This window comes from Girardinichthys multiradiatus, chromosome 24 (assembly GCF_021462225.1).
Source record: "Girardinichthys multiradiatus isolate DD_20200921_A chromosome 24, DD_fGirMul_XY1, whole genome shotgun sequence".
Classification (NCBI taxonomy): domain Eukaryota; kingdom Metazoa; phylum Chordata; class Actinopteri; order Cyprinodontiformes; family Goodeidae; genus Girardinichthys; species Girardinichthys multiradiatus.
The window spans coordinates 9,630,189-9,648,099 of record NC_061816.1 but is presented as its reverse complement, the minus strand read 5'-3'; the positions used below and the strand labels follow the sequence as shown (position 1 = coordinate 9,648,099).

The window sequence follows — 17,911 nt, the reverse complement described above, 5'->3', positions numbered from 1 at the left end:
AAACACGGAAGCTAGACATTTTTAAACAAAACAAAACAGATTTTAGTTAATCATAGCCAAGGTTATAATTAAGTAAATCGTGTTATTAACTGAACAATTTACATGCATATTTTATCCTTTTTTTTTTACAGTATATATATATATATATTTTTTTTTTTTACGTTGGTCGTATTTTGTTTTGAAATTACCGGATGTCTGTGTATGTTTTAACTGTGCTAGCTTGCCAGACCGAGGACCGCTTCTCTGCCTCAGCCGAAGAACAAACCGACGCAGCTGGGTTTGCATCAAGTATCAATCTTTGACGCCTAAAAAGAGGCATTTGCTATCCCTTCAAATTCGGCAGCAGCATTTTTGCAGAGTTAAATAGAACTGCTAAGCAAATTAAATAACTGACAATTAGCCGTAACCACAGAAACAGGCTAGAGGCAAAGAAGCCAAAACAAAACATCAAAACCCGGCAAACAAAGAGGTCCTTTTTTCAACGCCAACATTTTTCCTCCATATTCAATAGTTATGAGTCATGTGGCCGTCGAAAATGCCCACGGTCTAGAGCAGCAGGTAAGCCGCGTCAGTTTGGTATGTCAGAAGCGTTTCATGGAAAGTGGGACAGCAGCCGGGGATAAACATTAGCTCGCCGGCTAGCCTGGCACCGTTAGCGAGATGCTATCGTGCTAGTTAGCTCGGGGTGCGCTTGAATAGCTCACTTGGTAGCGGCTCCGCTCGGAGACTTAAACACATTATTTTTTTTTATGCGCTGTAGCTTTAAATTTAATGAAACCAGCCGTTAAAATTAGTGTAATATATTCATGTTGTTTATTGGAGAAAAATGTTTTATTATTGCAAAGCGAAACATCACTCGAATCCCGTTAGGTTCTCCGTGTTGAACATATTCAACGCACCTTTGAGCTATTATGTTCACTGCGTTTTGTCTTGCAGCTTAATACAGGGATAAAATGGAGGTACGAGGAAATGGTGCCAATGTGAGCCTTGCAAATAAATAATTAGGGCTTTTACGCCTGAAATCCCGGTTATTAAAGATATAACCAGTGATATGTTCTTGATGGTGTTTACCCGTTCAGAAAATTTCTTCTGCGTCATCAAAAACGTTGCTGTCTGGTCAGGCAGTTTGGATAGCAACAGAAAAGTACTGCATGTACTTAAATTATATTTTGATTATAAAAAGCCCAGAAAATGTTTTTGTAGCAGATACGCACATTTATAACACTTTTATAAGGATGCAAAATAAATAAAAAGCTGCATTTGGAAAAAAAAAATTCAGAATATCATCCTCTCCTCTACAAAAGCAAATGACTAGAAAAAAATATTTTATTTTGAGCAGCAATGAGATTGATGCCAATTTCTTTTGTCTGTTTTTAATTTTTAATTTTTATTTAAGTATCTGTGGCTCAGATCGTTTTGTAAAGTCATTCTTAAGCTTAATGTTGTAATGTAAATCAAATGTGCTTGAGATATTTTCCAAGTTTCATGTGTAGGAATTTGTAACAAACAGAAATTAGGGAGAATATATATATATATATATATATATATATATATATATATATATATATATTTTATTTTTAAAATTTAACATTTAATTTCAGATTAGGCATATCAGGAGGATATTTTAAATTGCTTACTTCACAATCTCAAAATTGTAATTATTTTTGTGCCGACTCGGTTTTCCCCATCCTTCCATATTTGCCTACCCTTGATAATCATTGATTTTCCGTTTTATTCTGGGCTGTTTGGTAATTATGCAGCCCAGTAATCATAAAATTGCTGTAATCGTACATATAGTTGAATTTAACTGCATTATAAATAAGCAATTCAACTTTTTATCCTCTAAATGGTTGTTTATTGCACTCTGTTCCAACTACTTGTTTCCGATCTTGTTTAAGACCGTTGAATATCGCCATATTCGACACTCTGTCCCCTGATGAAACCAGAATAAGGCATGCTGATAGATATTCTCTATCAGAGGCATATAACCAACCATCCTCCAGTAGACAATTAGCAGATTAAAAGGAAATTGCTTTAACCAATTAGTTTTTCAAGTCTCCATTGCAGGTAATAAAACAAATGTGAGAACAGAAATGTCTTTATTTAAATGTTTCTTAATGTTGGTTAAACTAGAATTTCAGTTTGTTAAAATAACATTTTAGCTTTGTCACGTTTTTGGTTGTGTAACGAGTCCATTTGTTTCTGTTCTGGTTCTGCAGCTTGCTGTCCTAGACTTGAGTGCTCCAGATGGACAAGGCGGAGGTACTAATAGTAGGCAGCAGACATGTTTTTTTGCCATTCTCTGCTTTTTTTTATTTTTATTTTTAAATTTTATCTCCAGTAAATGAGCAGTAAAACAATGTCCCAAAGGTTGACAGTTTCAACTTAATTTAAGGCCTCAGGTACCCGTTGCAATTAAGTCCGTGAAGATTTTTGAATGACCTACGATTTGGATAAGGATTATATTGGATTTCTCAATATTGCCAGCTTTCAGTAGAAGTTAGTGTCTGTATTGCCTGTTAAAAATGCCATGTTTTTGTGATGTAGAAAAATGAGATGGTGTTTTCCATCTTTTTTGTTTTGATCAACCACTTGTGCAACTCAACTGAATAACTACATGATATTTGCCTGCTGTTCTGTGCAAAAATGCTCCATACCTAACAGATTGTGATGGCATCTCCTGTGCACAGTGTATGTTCCTGGCTGTGTCTGATGCCTCTTGTCTAGTAGATGTGTACCGACTCCTATTTAACGTGAGGTTAAATGGGTTGCTTCATCCTGACTAGAGCCACATAGCCAGTGTATCATAGGGCCTGCACACCTGCAATGTATTTTTAGTCTTTATTCCCCTCTAGAAGATTTTAATATGTTTTCTAATTGAGTTGTACAGGTCACAATAAAGGTGGAGAAAGTTCAGAGATGATTTAAGATAGTCTCCTCTTCTATGTTGCCAATCTTTTTAGATGCACTGTATATAAAACCAAAGGTTGTTTTTAATAATCACTGGGTTTTCTGATTGTTTGTCCCAGGGCGATACATTCCTCCACATTTACGGAACAAAGATGCATCCAAGAATGGTGAGAATATCGTTGTATTTGTTACCCTGGAACTTTACGAACAAATGCTTTAGTCACTGACCCTAAACACAATAAAAAAACAGACCTTGTCCTGTGCAGTGGGAAACGCTTTTGCTGCTGGACGACCAGGGGCCTACACCATAGCGCCCGCAGCAAACTGTAAGTAACTCTGAACATAAACCAAACTGGGATTAATTTAGCTTGTAGTGTGTTGTGGTTGCCGGAAATGCATCTGAATTTCATAGGTCTATAATTTAAAGAAAATCTCAGGTTGTCTCTCATCGCTTCATTTAATATTGTATCTAACTTGTTGAAATACCAAAAATAATTTTAACTTGTCCAGTGTTTTGATAAATGATAATTAATTTTAAAAGTCCTGCAGATGTAGTATTTAATGTCTTGCATGGAGCGATATTCTCTAATTCTCTCTCTCCTTAGATGGTTGGGATGCAGGGCGCAACAACTTTGTCAACGGCTACCACGACAACCGCATGACTGGCAACACGTTCAACCGCGGCCCGCCACGCATGGAGCGGGGTCGGGGCGGCGTTGCGGGAGGCGGTTTCCGCGGCAACAGGGGGGGGTCATTTAACCCCATTACCCCGGCACAGCCCATAAGCTTCGGTAGGTGTGACATCAAGGTGATGCAGAGGATGGCTTTTCTAATACGTCAAATGAAAAAATGCTTCTTAATTCAGCTGTTCGACGTTACTGTTAAAGTTTCCTATAAAAATTCTCCTGATAGATTTTCGTTTTGTCTCGTAATAGATGCTGGTAGCTGGAACACAACCAAAGAAGCTTATAGCAGCTTTGGCAACAACCGAGGAAAGTCTGCGTTCTTTAATGACAGAGGCAACGCCAGCAGAGGAAGGTAGGCGCTACAACTGCTATTTAATACAGCACCAGAAAAGAAAACCGGAAGCATTAGACTCAACTTTACTGTTTGTTTGTGGTGCTCAGGTTCGAACACGGTGGATTTGGTGGCGGCGGCGGAGGAGGAAACAGCCGCTGGGTGGAGGAGGCAAGGGACGATGGAGACTGGTCCAAGCCGCTGCCGCGTAACGAACGCCTTGAACAGTGAGTCTGCTGGATCGCTTAAACTTCCTGTGGGTGGGTTTGTGTTCCTGGTGATGAGTTAGGGTTAGCATTTGAGATTTAACTGAAGACAATAACTAACTTTACAAATGTACAAAAAGCCTCATGTTAACAGGTACAACATATGAAGGAGAGTAAGTCTTGGGAACCACTGATTTACAGCGTAACACTGTGAAAGCATAGGTGTAACTCGCTACTATTGTTTCAAAGTGTTTCAAGGTTTAGACTTAACAAATAAACCTATTAATTGATGGCACGTCCAGTATCTGTAAGTCTTGATCTTGATTATCTGAATTAATGAGGGATACAGTTTCTTGGCAGAAGGTGCACTGGTCAAATGGGATAAAACTAGAACTTGCTGGCCTACATGCAAAATGCTGTGTGTGTGTGTGTGTAAGGAGAAAACTCAGAAAGATCATCAGCCTTACACACCATCCCCACAGTGAAAGATGCTGGTGGCAGCATGGAGCTATGGAGATGCTTTACTTCATCAGGGACAGGGAAGCTGGTCAGAGTTGATGGTAAGATGGATGGAGCTGATTACAGGACAATCCTGGAAGATAAACCTAATGGGGGCTGTGAAACCATGAGAAGGACAACAACGTGACAGACAGCCAGAGCTACAATAGATTAAACATGTTCGTGTGTCAAAATGGCCCAGTCAAAGGCCAGATTCTGATTGAGAACCTGTTGGAACACCTAAAAATAGCTGATCATATACGCTCCAAAGGTAGTATCAACCTTTTGAGCTGAATTGTATCATGACAAGTTGTAGAAAGGTTTAAGGTGTGTGAATACTTTTCCAAGGCTCTCTGAGATGATCAAATAAATTCATGTAACTGATAAAAATGTCAACCTCAACCATGTCCTGTTCCACATCTCTGCAGCGAGCTTTTCTCCGGCAGCAACACTGGGATCAACTTTGAGAAATATGACGACATTCCCGTTGAGGCCACAGGACAGAACTCCCCTCACCACATCGACAGCGTACGCCGCTGCTATTTAGATGAAATCAGACAATAAAACATTCAATAAAAATAATAAATAAGTCTCATTTTATGTTCTGATAGTTCCAAGATGTCGACATGGGTGAGATTGTTATGAGCAACATCGCTCTGAGCCGCTACACCAGACCAACTCCCGTGCAGAAATATGCCATTCCTATAGTGAAGTCCAAGAGAGACCTGATGGCCTGCGCACAGACGGGTAACAACATGTTGCATTAAGCATAGACTGAGATCGCACTGTCCCTGTTTGCGTTACTGGATGAGTTGGACTTTGTGTTGTCAGGATCTGGAAAGACTGCAGCGTTCCTGCTTCCGATTCTCAGCCAGATCTTCACAGACGGACCCGGAGAAGCTCTGAATGCAGCCAAAGCCTCAGGACAGGTGAGAAAATCTACTCCAACATTTTATTCCAGATTATCTTCTTAGAACTCCTTAAATGGCTATTAATGTAAATTATTTTAAAACTGTAGTTGAAGTGATAAATGTTTTGTTTTGGTGGAGTCTTTTAATTTATTAAACCAACAGGTTTTTTAAGATGGAGATCAAGTTTAAAATGGCAGTCAGCCTGTTGTTTTTTTTTTGTTTTTTACTCTTCTTTGTAAAGTAGGGACTCCTATTTAAAATGAAACTTTGGTGGCACAACAACAATGCAGCCTGTGGTGCCCATCAAATCAAAACCAGAATCTAAAATACAAGATTAATAAATAAGAAAGCAGTTTTAACGTTTCACCCAGTTGTTTGTATCTGCAATGATGATCCAAGCTGGGAAAATTGCAGTAAATAAGGTCCATCCAAACCCCAGGAAGACCCTTGAACTACCGTACTTGGTTGTACAGTGATTGATATTTCTTTCCTGTGAGCTCTTTGTGAAGTCATTTTTGGCTTTTGGAGCACTCAAAGCATGCTAAGGAGGTGCTGCAGTCATCTGGAGCCCTGAAGACCAGGGCTGAGAACCACTGAAAAGGACCTGTACCCAGAAGTTATATCAACAGGATCCCACAGCTTGTTTACAATGTTTTCCAAGCTTCTGAATACAGTTGGGGTCAGACGTATACATACACGTATCATTATCATGAATTCAATCCTGCGTCCTGGGCTGTTCTTGACCAGCCTGAGCTAAAAAAAACAAACAGCTGCTGACTGTTGGAAACCTAATGTCTGAGTTATGTTGCAGGACAATGGAAAGTATGGCCGGCGTAAGCAGTACCCCATCGCGCTGGTGCTGGCTCCAACCAGAGAACTGGCACTGCAGATATACGATGAAGCCAGGAAGGTATGTAAAACAACTTCCTCACAAGCTACAGTGAAGTAAAGAGGTGGGAAGTGAATAAATGATGTATATTTTGCTTTCCAGTTTTCTTACCGCTCCAAAGTGCGCCCCTGTGTCGTGTACGGAGGGGCAGACATTGGCCAGCAGATCAGAGACCTGGAGAGAGGCTGCCACCTACTGGTAGCAACACCTGGTAGATTGGTGGATATGATGGAGAGAGGCAAGATTGGACTGGACTACTGCAAGTAAGATTGGACCCAAAGGAAGAAGTGAACGATGAAAGACATTCTGGATGCTCCATGTCCTCAAACGTCTGCTTTTGCTTTAGCTACCTGGTCCTAGATGAGGCAGATCGCATGCTGGACATGGGCTTTGAACCACAGATAAGACGCATCGTGGAACAGGACACCATGCCACATAAAGGCATCAGACAGACCTTGATGTTCAGCGCTACGTTTCCTAAAGAGATTCAGGTGCGTTTGTTGTGACTCCCAATTCTCAGTTCAGTCCCTAAGCGGCTGCCAGAGCTGACTTGCTGAATCAGGAGGACGCTTCAGGAGAGGAAATTAGCTTTTTTGCTTCTTCTGCAGATCCTAGCGAGAGATTTTCTGGAGGATTACATCTTCCTGGCAGTGGGCAGAGTGGGTTCGACCTCGGAGAACATCACACAGAAGGTTGTGTGGGTTGAAGAGAGCGATAAGAGGTCTTTCCTCTTGGACCTGCTCAGTGCTACAGGTTCGAAATTTTTATTAGGGTTTTAATTTGCAAGATGTGAAGTTTTGCATGAGAATAAATTGGTGAACATAGCAAGATTTTCTGATCAGAGGTGCCAAACCTTTCAGCTTCGTAAATATACAGAAAGCATCTTAAACCGATCGCTTATCTGTCTGAATGTAGTGTTCTGCATCTGTTAAGCTTCTGTAAGCGCACATAAACAGCTTGTTCTGTACTTACCCATCTCACTCCATTGCATTGTTACGCGTCTCGTCTTGGCAAACCAGCGCGACCTTTTACCTTCAGCTCTGTTTTACGCATGTTTTACCTTCGTAACATCTCTAAAAAATAGAAATATCCGTTTATTGGTAGTAGCAGTGAAAGATGGTAGAGATGCAATTTAAATTGTTGAATTAGCTTTTAGATTTCTAAGATGTTGGTATTGTTGGAGAGGAAATGTGTTTTCTTGCATTAGTTAGTGTGATTTAGTGCAGATGAGGCATTAAAGCTCACTCAGATCAGGAATATTAGTTATAAACTTTGATGTGGTTTTATCCCAAGTAATCCCCAGCGAGGTACAGGACAATACTGGAGACAACGTAGAGAAACCCGGTAAGATCAACACTTAAGACTTATATAAATCTGTCATTTCATACTTTGGATAAGTTTGCTTGACCTCATTTTATACGTTTTTGTGGATGTAGAATCGTTTATTCATTTAATTGAGGCTTTGTGTATCACCTCATGAGTCGAGTCTGAAATACACAAGCCTTTTACTTTTTTTTTCTTGTTTTTTGTTTTAAGATGTGGCATCTTTATGCACAGTGTGTTTCTGTGGTACCTTCATGTCAGACCCGTAGCTTTGATGGAGAGAATCTGGTCATGTTGTGGGTGTAATTCAGGCAAACAAGTCCTGGTAGTAGAGGAAACCAATGGGACTAACGGCACTTTGACCAAGTCTTGCCATCAATGGCTTTAATCGCTCCTGCATGAAAACTTTCATTATTTTGGTCTGCACAGCATCCTTTTCTTGTTTTTCTTCTTTCTGTTTAGAGAAAAGCATTTAAAGTTTAATGTGTTGCTCAGTTTTACCCAAACGAACCTGCACGTATCACACCACCCACCGGGGGACCCTTTTATCTAGCAGGGCTCTCCTACACAATCGGGCAGAAAAATCTGGAATTTGAATTTCCACACCTGGAAAAATATAGAGAAAAAAGAGCCTCAGGTAAAATCTTAGTATTCCCAGATGTTAGTCTGCAACATCTGGTCTAAAAGTTGAAACCAACTGTCCATTACCATTTCATTTGTCCATCCTGTGTCCATTTGCCTTCTGGCCCATTATCCATGTGGTTAATCCATACTTTAGCCTGTAGTCCGTCCATGTATCCATCCAGTGGTATTTAGCACGTTTCATATTTAAACTCTGACCAGTGTAGAAAATCTGCCATGAATTCACAGTTAACCTTTGCATCTATGCAATATTAGAGGTGTGATGCTACATCTAATCAATCCAGATTTCAACTCTTGAGCTCATGTCTTTTTAAACTTTGTACAGCAACATGTTTTCATGCCACTGCAGGTATTTCTGTTTCATTTATTCCATGTCACTCCCATGATCAGTATCTTGCATGTATATCAAGCCTTATGGCACATTGTGTTTAAGTATAGATTCAATTTCTAGCATTAGATGAAGTTCGTCTGCTTGTGCTTCAGTTCGGCATTCATATTGGCACACAGTTTAATCATAATTGGTCAGGTCAGTGCTACAAATTGCATCACACTTTGAAAGTTTAGTTTCTTGCATTCACCTTTTCAAGCACCCAAAGTTTAAATGTAGTTTTTAACTGCAGGCATTTTTCTTTCGTCTTTGCTAACCAGGTAAGGACTCTCTGACCCTCGTTTTTGTGGAAACAAAGAAAGGAGCTGACGCCTTGGAGGACTTCCTGTACCGGGAGGGCTACGCCTGCACCAGCATTCACGGCGACCGTTCCCAGAGAGACCGTGAGGAGGCCCTGAACCAGTTCAGATCGGGAAAGTGCCCCATTCTGGTTGCTACCGCGGTCAGTAAAACTAATCCTGCAGATTATATTTCTGTGTGAGCGGACTGTAGCGCGTACAGGATTATTTTCTGAATGTTTTTGCTCATGTTGCCCCTCAGGTTGCAGCTCGAGGTCTGGACATCTCCAATGTGAAACACGTTATTAACTTTGACCTTCCAAGTGACATAGAGGAGTATGTCCATCGTATTGGACGTACGGGGCGAGTCGGAAACCTGGGTTAGTGAGCACCTACGTTGCTTCTTATAAAACTGATTTAACTCCTACTGGCGTAACAAATTTGAATCAATCTGTGTTCTCTGCAGGCCTGGCCACATCATTCTTCAATGACAAAAACGGGAACATCACAAAGGATCTGCTGGATATCCTAGTAGAGGCTAAACAAGAGGTTCCCTCATGGCTGGAGAGCTTGGCCTATGAACACCAGCACAAGAGTAGCAACAGGGGGCGCTCTAAGAGGTGCTTATTAGCTTTCCTCTTTAAATTGGATAACAGTCTTATCCATGTTGGCATTGTTTTGAAATAAAAGCATCAGAAAAATCACATTTTAGTCTAACTGCATTCGCATTTATGTTGGATTTGATGTCATCACCAGGTTCTCTGGTGGTTTTGGAGCTCGGGATTATCGCCAGACAGCTGCTGGAGGCAGCGTAGGAGGTTTTGGGGGGCGAGGAGGACGCGGCCAGCAAGGACATGGAGGAAACCGTGGCTTTGGTGGAGGTAAGGACTGTTGTTGTGCTTTGCAGAGGTTTTTACAACCTTTCAGTCATAAATGTTAGTGTATTTTATTTCAGTGTTATGTGATGGAGCGACAAAATACTGCATAATTATTGTAGAAAAAAATGATGCATGGTTTTAAACTCATTCAGCCCCTCTGAGTCAATATATCGGCTATCTAAAGGCTGTGTCTTCACCCTGGTCTCAGGTGTTTTCCAGCCTGTAACAGGTTTTCCATCTTCCTATCAACTCTGACCAGTTTCCTTGCTCCTGCTCAAGAAAGTAATAGTTAATAGCATGATTCTGCCACCGCCGTGTTTCATTGTAGGGGTGGTTTGTTGGAGGTGTTTCTTTCACCACACAGCGTTTTGCATGCGTGCCGAAAAGTTGAGAGTTTGGCCTCAGCTGTTTATTGAGGGCTCAGTTCTAAACGTAGTGTGGATCTCTGCAGAGTCTCAGAGAACATCTCAGGCTTCATGAGATGTTCAAAGCTTGGGATGATGTTTGAAAACCTTACTCTGGGCGTGGCGCTGGTGGTGTAGGGGTTAAACATGCGACCCATGTATAGAGGTTACAGTCCTCGAAGCTGCTGTCCCGGGTTCGAGTCCCGGACCCGGAGACCTTTGCCGATTGTCTTCCCTCTCTCTCTCCTCATTTCCTGTCTGCCTACTCTCTGAAAAATTAAAAAAATAAAGGCCTCTACTGCCGCAAAAAAATATGTAAAACCTGACCCTGCTGGAAATGTTTCCACAACGTTCTGCCTGACCTGTCTGCCGTGTTCCTGGGCCTCCATGATGCTATGTGTTCACTGATGTTCTCCAACAAAGCTCTGAGGCCTTCAGAGAACAGCTGCATTTATACTGAGATTAAAATTAGGAACAGTAGGTGACGTCTGCAGGCAGTTGTTGCACTAGATAAAGGAGGCTTTTCAGATTTTTAAAAATTCCTTCCACTTTATTATTATGCTCTGCTTTGTGTTGGTCTACTGTCTGAAAGACAGATCCTTTTGAAATTTGTTGCAACGTTAGAAAATGTGGGAAGATTTCCGACTGTACATTCAGTACTAGCAAGTTCCTGTCCTTGATTAAAGTGTTTGCTCACATTCGCAGGTGGTTTTGGGAACTTCTACACAAGCGACGGGTATGGAGGAAATTACTCGCACTCACAAGTCGACTGGTGGGGCAACTAGGTGTCTCCATTCCACCTTTACTCATCTTTCTTTCCTTCTTTAATGCCCTTTCCATCATTTCCCCAACCATGTCATCTACACCCCATCCGTCGTGTCACCTCTATTATTCCCTAGAACCTACATGCATGTTATTAAACTATTTATACTCATTTATATATCCCCTCCTTCTAGTCCCAGTCAGTCATGTCTTTTATTATTAGCTTTAGATTTCTATTGTGCTTTCCATCTACATTTTGTCTTTTTTTTTTTTTTTTTTGATCTCTCTTTATGATGGTGGCCACTTTTATAAAGGATTCTTGAGGTTTTTTTTGTGGTTACTTCCCAACGAAGTTGAAGTTGTTCTCAAAGCCCCAAGCATAGGATGCATTAAGACTTACAGACATCTCTAGGCAGGGCAGCATCCTTTTTGTGATCTTTTAGATTTGAAGTTTGAGCTTCATGTGTTTTTTGTTGTTTTGTCTCCATTTACCCACAGTCAGGCAGGCTCCCTGTGTAACTTTGTATTTAATGCATGGCCACGTTGTAAATCACCGGCCAAAAACTTTCTAAAACATGGAGCTGGGTGAGACGGCATAGCAAAACGTTTCTGTAGAAATTCAGACATAGAAACTTTGTTCTCCTTCATTTAAATGGTAGAACATCCAGTTTTTCCACTTTTTAAAGCATCGATATTTGAGTTACTTTTGTCTGATGAAGAAAACGACAAACTGGATCACCCTACTAGTGAAACGTGAGTTTTGCCCACTAGATGGCAGTTGTTAAAACTTGATTTCTTCAGTTCCAACCAACAATGTAGAGAATCTTTTTGTTTCTGTACTGTGCCTTTAAGAATTTTAAACTCTATGTATGTTGCTTTTCTCACTATAATACCTAACTGGCTGCAAGTATAGTTTAAAGGTTACTGTATTTAATGTCATGTGTGGGTTTAAACACGCACTTCTTCATTCCCATTTGGATGGAAACAAACTAGGCTTGAACTGAATCAAACCTTGGCAAAAAAAAAAAAAAAAAACACAAAACAAAAACTAAAACAGATGAAATGAGGAAAGTTAAAACTCCTCATGTCCTCTAGATGTAAAATTCACCAGAAGTATCTGATGAACTGTTTCCCTGAAGTTTCCCTCTGCAAACACATTTTCTGTGTAGGTGAAACTATGCGCTCAGCTTGGTTGTAGGTTTTATGGGAAAATACTCTAGTTTCTTCGACCCGTGCGTCAAATCCAGAGCTCTGGTCAGAGCTTGCGGCTTGGTTTCCCACAGCCTTTGTGTCACTAATTGTTGCCCACAGACCAAAAAGAATACTGTTTGTGCATCAGCAGAAATACCACTGACAGCATTAAAGTTACTGTACCTGGTGAAACGGTTAATGAAAGCAAGTAAAAGTTGGTCCAGGAGGCTCTCGGTAATGTTAAAGTATCAAAGTAAATTTTGTGTTTCTTTATCCGACTCTTAGTGTCAACATACTCTTGGGAAACCGAATCTGCTTCCACCTCAAACCTCAGTCTTGTTTTATTTATTTTTTTTTAATACTTCTTGCAACTCTCAAAAGTAAGTAAAAAACAAAAAAACAAAAAAACATGCTCACTCTATCCTGGAGAGTTAAACGAAAAGCCTTCTCCTAAATAAATCTTTCCAGTGTTTTATTATTTCGTTCGCTCCTTGAAATCTGTTGAAGTATAAAGTGTTGGAATTACTCGTTTTTACTGCAATGACAACTGGGGCTTCCTGAAGATGTAATGCTGCGTTTCCAGAGCACATAATGGCCACATGCTGCAGCGACTGACGAGCTGTGCACACTAAGCTACGTATAAATCTAAATTTTGCCACCACCATGCATTAAAAACACCCACACCTTGTTTTTAAGGCCCATTTTTTTTCCTATGAAGGCACTGAACAGACATACAGCTGCTACTCGCTGGCTGCAGGATGTTTCCAAATATTGCACCAAACCTCAGGTTAGTGTCTGCTGAACATTAGCCCTTCTTGAACTGGTAAATGCACAGCCCAGTTCAGTGTGTCGCAGCATGAGTCAGAGCAGCCACAATGTGCTGGTGGAAAAGTTGCGTTCACGTGAGCAATCTGATCTCTGGGAAGTCCTGCTTAGCTCTGTTGCAGATAGAAATCTCAACGAGAAAGCCGACTCTGCACCTTAAATATCTACATTTTATTTACTTGATGAAAAATACATGTAAATAGTTTGAATCTTAAAACAAAACAGAGGGGGATTTCCACAGAAAGTGTGAAGGATTAGGAGTGTGTAAAACTGGTCACTCAACATGGACCAGACTGTCTGGAAAGCTTTGTTCAGTGGGCGGTGGATCGAGATTAATAACGTTAACAGCAAAACAGTTCACTAATTTGTGCTCATAACTTCCTAAGTTGCCCACTGCCTCTGACAAAGCCAGACCAAGACAATAAAACATATGCAAGTGTTGTTGTTTTTTTGGTCAAGAAGTTCAAATACTGAGCAGACTGATATGAATCTAAAGCAGGCTTTAGTGATAAATACCAGATTTTCCAGTCCTGTTGCTTTTATTTCTCTTCTGTTTTGACCTTTGAATCAAAAAATTTCCAGTAATTGTTTAGCTCCAGTTCCCTCGCATCTGTTCAGCCAGGATGTAATGAGTTTTCCATTGAGTACAGGAGACAGCTGTTACAGGATGCAACGTCGCACTCCACCATGTCTTATTAGTTGCTCTTTAGATCCATTTATTTAAAAAACAAAAAAAACAACAAAAATTTAGGCTCCATTCTCAGCTTCATTTGTCAAATAAATGGACCTTGAAGTCCGACTGATTATATTAAGAGCTACAACACTTAGAGGTGGCTCAGTCTAAGATTTTAGCCTATCAGGGTTTTTCTTTCTTGCAGCAATGGTTGATAGTCTCCATATTAAATTTCTTCAAAGAACAGCTGCTTGGTATGAGCAAACAACCAGCACCGAGTTAGAATCTATAAAGGTACAATATGTTGCTAATGACAATCAACTGTAAAACATAAACTTGAGTTTAAGTTGCATGTTTAATGATTTGCGGTCATCTCTACATGCAGAAGTTTAGTCGTGCAGCTGCCCAACTTCAAACCGTGTCTACCACGATGATAAAATTGACCGAAATTGAGGACAATCCTCCAAATCCTCAACTTAGCCGACTCCCTGAAGCTAACCACTATGTTGGGAAAATTCTGCACAACCAGCCTCAATCTTTGACCTTGCTGTGAGCTGCGTTACCGTTGATATAGTTATTGTTTGAGTACGGATACTGTTGGCATTTGTTACTTGAATCCAAAGCGGCTGCTGCATTTAAGCAGGCTTTTCATGCAGCCACTTACACTTGTGTATTATCATAAATGCTTGGATCACGTCCCCTGATTGAGATCAGTGCAGGTTATAGAAATTGCTGTGCCTTCTACTGACCACTAGGGGGCAATAAAGGAATAAGCACTTTGTTGGCAGCTGCATGTTTTGATACAATTGTTTTTGTAAATGGTAACCAATGGAAGATAAATGTTTAGTTTTTAGGTTGATAGGCCACTCCTGTGAAATATTAGTCAGATATGCAATGCATGTGCGTCTTAAGAGCAAAATTTACTGGTAGATGTATTTACAAACAAAATCAAGCTAGAGCAACGCTTAATTAACACTGTGCCCCAAATCTCAAACCTTGATAATACTGCTGGGCACTAGAATTTCTACCAAAGTGAAGTAAACTTCTGTTTGTTTAGATTATGTACTCAAAGATTTTTAGTTTTTAAAACCTTTTTTCTTTGTCTGCTAAATTTAAATAAAAACTATTAGCAGGTCGTGTGCTAATGTAGTGTCCAATTTCCAAAATGTGCATAGTGCCTTGTAATGACTGAATTACTGGTTCATACATTGGTTAGGGCTGGGTATGTTTTCAGTTGGATATGAAATCCATACTCCTGCTCCCTAAATATAAAACTGTAGGTGTGTAAATGTTACATCTCTGCATGTGAATGTCACAGATTGACTACCTCAAGGTACGATCACAACAACCAGAGGGGCATACAGAGAGCTTGTCTTCATCATGGCTGGTGGACTCATTTCATGCCTTTTTAACAAAAGATAAATTAGTTTCTCCTTGAGTTTCATGAATGTCAATATTGGTAGGTAATGCGATTACTGGTAGGTTTTGCTCTCATACTACAATAGATTGTTTGTACCATCTGCAGTTACTTGGCACAAGCTCATTCAGACACAAATCCGGCACAAACCAACAAATTAATTCCAGTGCTGCTCAAACATTTACATTTCTTATTTTGTGTCGTTAATGTTACATTTCAAACAGATTCTTGGCTTTTTAGCCACATTTATTCGGGAATGTTGGTTGTCACGTTAATCCTAGTCGTACCGGGCTGATTCCTAGTGGCTTGCTATAATTTCCGGCATTATCAGCAACACATAAAGCACTTTAAAAGATTAAACATCTGCTAATCCCTGTTGTATTGCTTGCTAATTAGAAACTGCTAGCATGCTAACATGCTAATGGCAGTCATTGCAACCTGTAAAGCATCGAGTTTTTACTGTTGACCTGTACCTATGCAGAATAGCAGGCATTTATTTTTTCCGCTCAGTGTTACTCTGGGTGCACTGGGAAGATATGACACTCGTTTTTTCTTTTAAAATCCTCATTTACAAATCCAGCACTTTATTTTTTAATGTCGTTTCTAAAACCCATTGATGCCTTATATTAGTGGTGGATACCCAGCCCTAAGGGAGCAGATAGCTAAGTTTGTTCCTGATGCGCTCATCATGTACGCTGATGACTCTGTGCTCTCTAAGTTATTAGCAGGAGTTGCTTTCAAAGACATGAAGAACAATTAATGGTGCTATGCTCCCATTGCTGCGGCCTGCAGGCCTCCCTGTTGTAAAATAACTTTAAATCCCAACAGAGTTTTGCAGAAAATACTGTTAGGTTAAAGCTTGTTTATGTTGAGTCTAATGTAGCACACGTCCTTGACGACTCTGAGAGGTTTTACGACTGAAAGTCTTCGTCGTGTAGCACAGTCAGGCAAGGTTTGCCCACAGTTTAATGTGGCTTGTTTGTTGTAAGCAAAGGTCCTTTCAGATAGGAAACAGTTTCTATTTTATTTTATTTTTTTCATGGGACCAGGTGGAGCTCCAGTCAACAGCAACTGTAGGATTCAACTGTTTGCCGAGTTCTTGAGTCTACTTTCGCTGCTAGTTTGTGTAATTTATCAAGCATTTTTGGGGCGATATGTTTATTTTTATAAGCCTAATACAAAAGTTGATGTTTTACAAAGTGACTTGACCAAAAGACAGTAAACAAAAACACTGGCACTTGAATGTTGAATGTCATTGGTATGAGTGGGGGAAAAAAAGAAATCTCTATTTTTCTGGGGTAGTGTGAGCTTTTTAATGTAAAAAGATGCAATGAGTGGGGGTTTCACACTCATTATGTCACTGTAACAGGAAGTGCTGGTTTGTGCTTTCTTTTAAAGAGTGCCAAAATCACTCGTTTATTTCCATATTTACATGTGGAACCTGAGGCATTCAGGTACCTCTTAAAAAAAATCCCCCCCCTCCTTTCTTCAGAATCACCCTAAAACCAAAGTTTTAGTTTATTACCATCACTGTTTGTGTATTTAAGGTTGATATTAGGAGTCTTGGCCATAGCATGTTTATTATAATCAAAAATTTAAAGTAAAAATGTCCTAAAATAAAAAATAAATAAAAAACTCGATGAAGTTAAGCCAAAATTAAAACGAGGACTGCATAAAACCGTGTCTTTGTCAACAATAATATTACAAGTGAAGCACTGGCCGTCGTATCGCACGTTACTGTGACATATGAAGTGAAACGCCCCGCGCAGGTTACCTTAAGTCATATTTATGATCCATAAACCTGTTAGTGCGACAGGCTCCGTCGCTAATATTAGGAAGAAATAATCTTTAATTGGCAAACAGATTTGATTAAATTCCAAATATGCCAAGGTTTGGATTAAAAATAATTAAAATATGATTAAAGACCATTTTGTAAAAAAATAAAAAATAAAATAAAAAAAATAACATGCAGTACAAAAAAAGGATCAAGATTCTCTTCAAGTCAGTTTTACTTTTTAGTGTCTTTTTTTTTTTTGTGGGATTGTATTCGTTTTCCTCGTTGTTAAAACCCTCGTTGTGAATGTTTGGCAAGTGGCCGTCTTTAAAGTCTCCATCACGCAGAGTTGACTGTGGTTCTATTGCTATGTTGTTGTGATTTGCATATTTTCAGGCAACAGTGCATTAATGCTGACACAGGAGTTTCTGGCCAGTCAGGAAAAAAAATTGGCTTTTTTTTTTTTAACACTTTGTTTTTTTTTTGAGCAAACTAATTGCACAAGAACAACCTTGTTGTGACTTTCTCTGTTTAAAAAGACTGCAAATAAATAAAGCGGAAGTATGTTTATGAATGATTGTTTTAGCGGGTGGGTTTAAAAGACTTGGGAGTCCAGTGCTGTCTTCATTACTGATTGGCCAGACCACTCGATGTGATCTAGCAGAAGCACCAGCCTGGTAGTTAGTTAGTATTTGCTTTATGTATTAGTTTAGCAAGTGTGCATGAAGAGCACTGCACGAAGAAAAAAAAAAAAAAAAACTGTGCAACTATTCCGATTTTACCACAATTAAAGGTTTGGATTTGCAGATGTGACCAGTCTTTGGGTTGTTTTTTTCATGCTGCATATGTTGGTCGCTTCACCTCCATAACCCTTTGTCAAGCTTCGTGGGGCAAAGTTTACCCATAGTGTTAACAAGTGCTGTGA

General features: G+C 39.9%; 1 protein-coding gene across 2 annotated transcripts; it reads left to right on the top strand.

Annotated features, from left to right (window-relative positions):
* ddx3xb (DEAD-box helicase 3 X-linked b) lies at positions 1 to 17,799 on the top strand. 2 transcript variants are annotated; one of them, XM_047355837.1, is made up of 20 exons: positions 2 to 558; positions 2,220 to 2,262; positions 3,030 to 3,077; positions 3,177 to 3,236; positions 3,516 to 3,701; positions 3,846 to 3,948; positions 4,038 to 4,154; positions 5,060 to 5,159; positions 5,243 to 5,378; positions 5,463 to 5,560; positions 6,354 to 6,452; positions 6,534 to 6,694; positions 6,778 to 6,922; positions 7,040 to 7,184; positions 7,725 to 7,775; positions 9,045 to 9,226; positions 9,325 to 9,442; positions 9,529 to 9,682; positions 9,819 to 9,943; positions 11,050 to 17,799. In XM_047355837.1, exons 1-20 carry the CDS (start codon positions 514 to 516, stop codon positions 11,127 to 11,129), a joined length of 2,196 nt encoding a protein of 731 aa, XP_047211793.1. In that variant the 5' UTR covers positions 2 to 513; the 3' UTR covers positions 11,130 to 17,799. The 2 variants fall into 2 exon arrangements, with proteins under 2 accessions (XP_047211794.1, XP_047211793.1); XM_047355838.1 differs by lacking the exon at positions 7,725 to 7,775 and having other exon boundaries at positions 1 to 558.
* The last annotated feature ends 112 nt before the right edge of the window (positions 17,800 to 17,911 follow it).

Bases quoted from the DNA above. Each gene is read 5' to 3' on its own strand.
- ddx3xb (XM_047355837.1), top strand. From the start codon at position 514: ATGAGTCATGTGGCCGTCGAAAATGCCCACGGTCTAGAGCAGCAG. The intron at 6,923-7,039 runs GTGCGTTTGTTG...CTTCTTCTGCAG, and splicing joins CGTTTCCTAAAGAGATTCAG to ATCCTAGCGAGAGATTTTCT. The intron at 9,227-9,324 runs GTCAGTAAAACT...GTTGCCCCTCAG, and splicing joins CCATTCTGGTTGCTACCGCG to GTTGCAGCTCGAGGTCTGGA.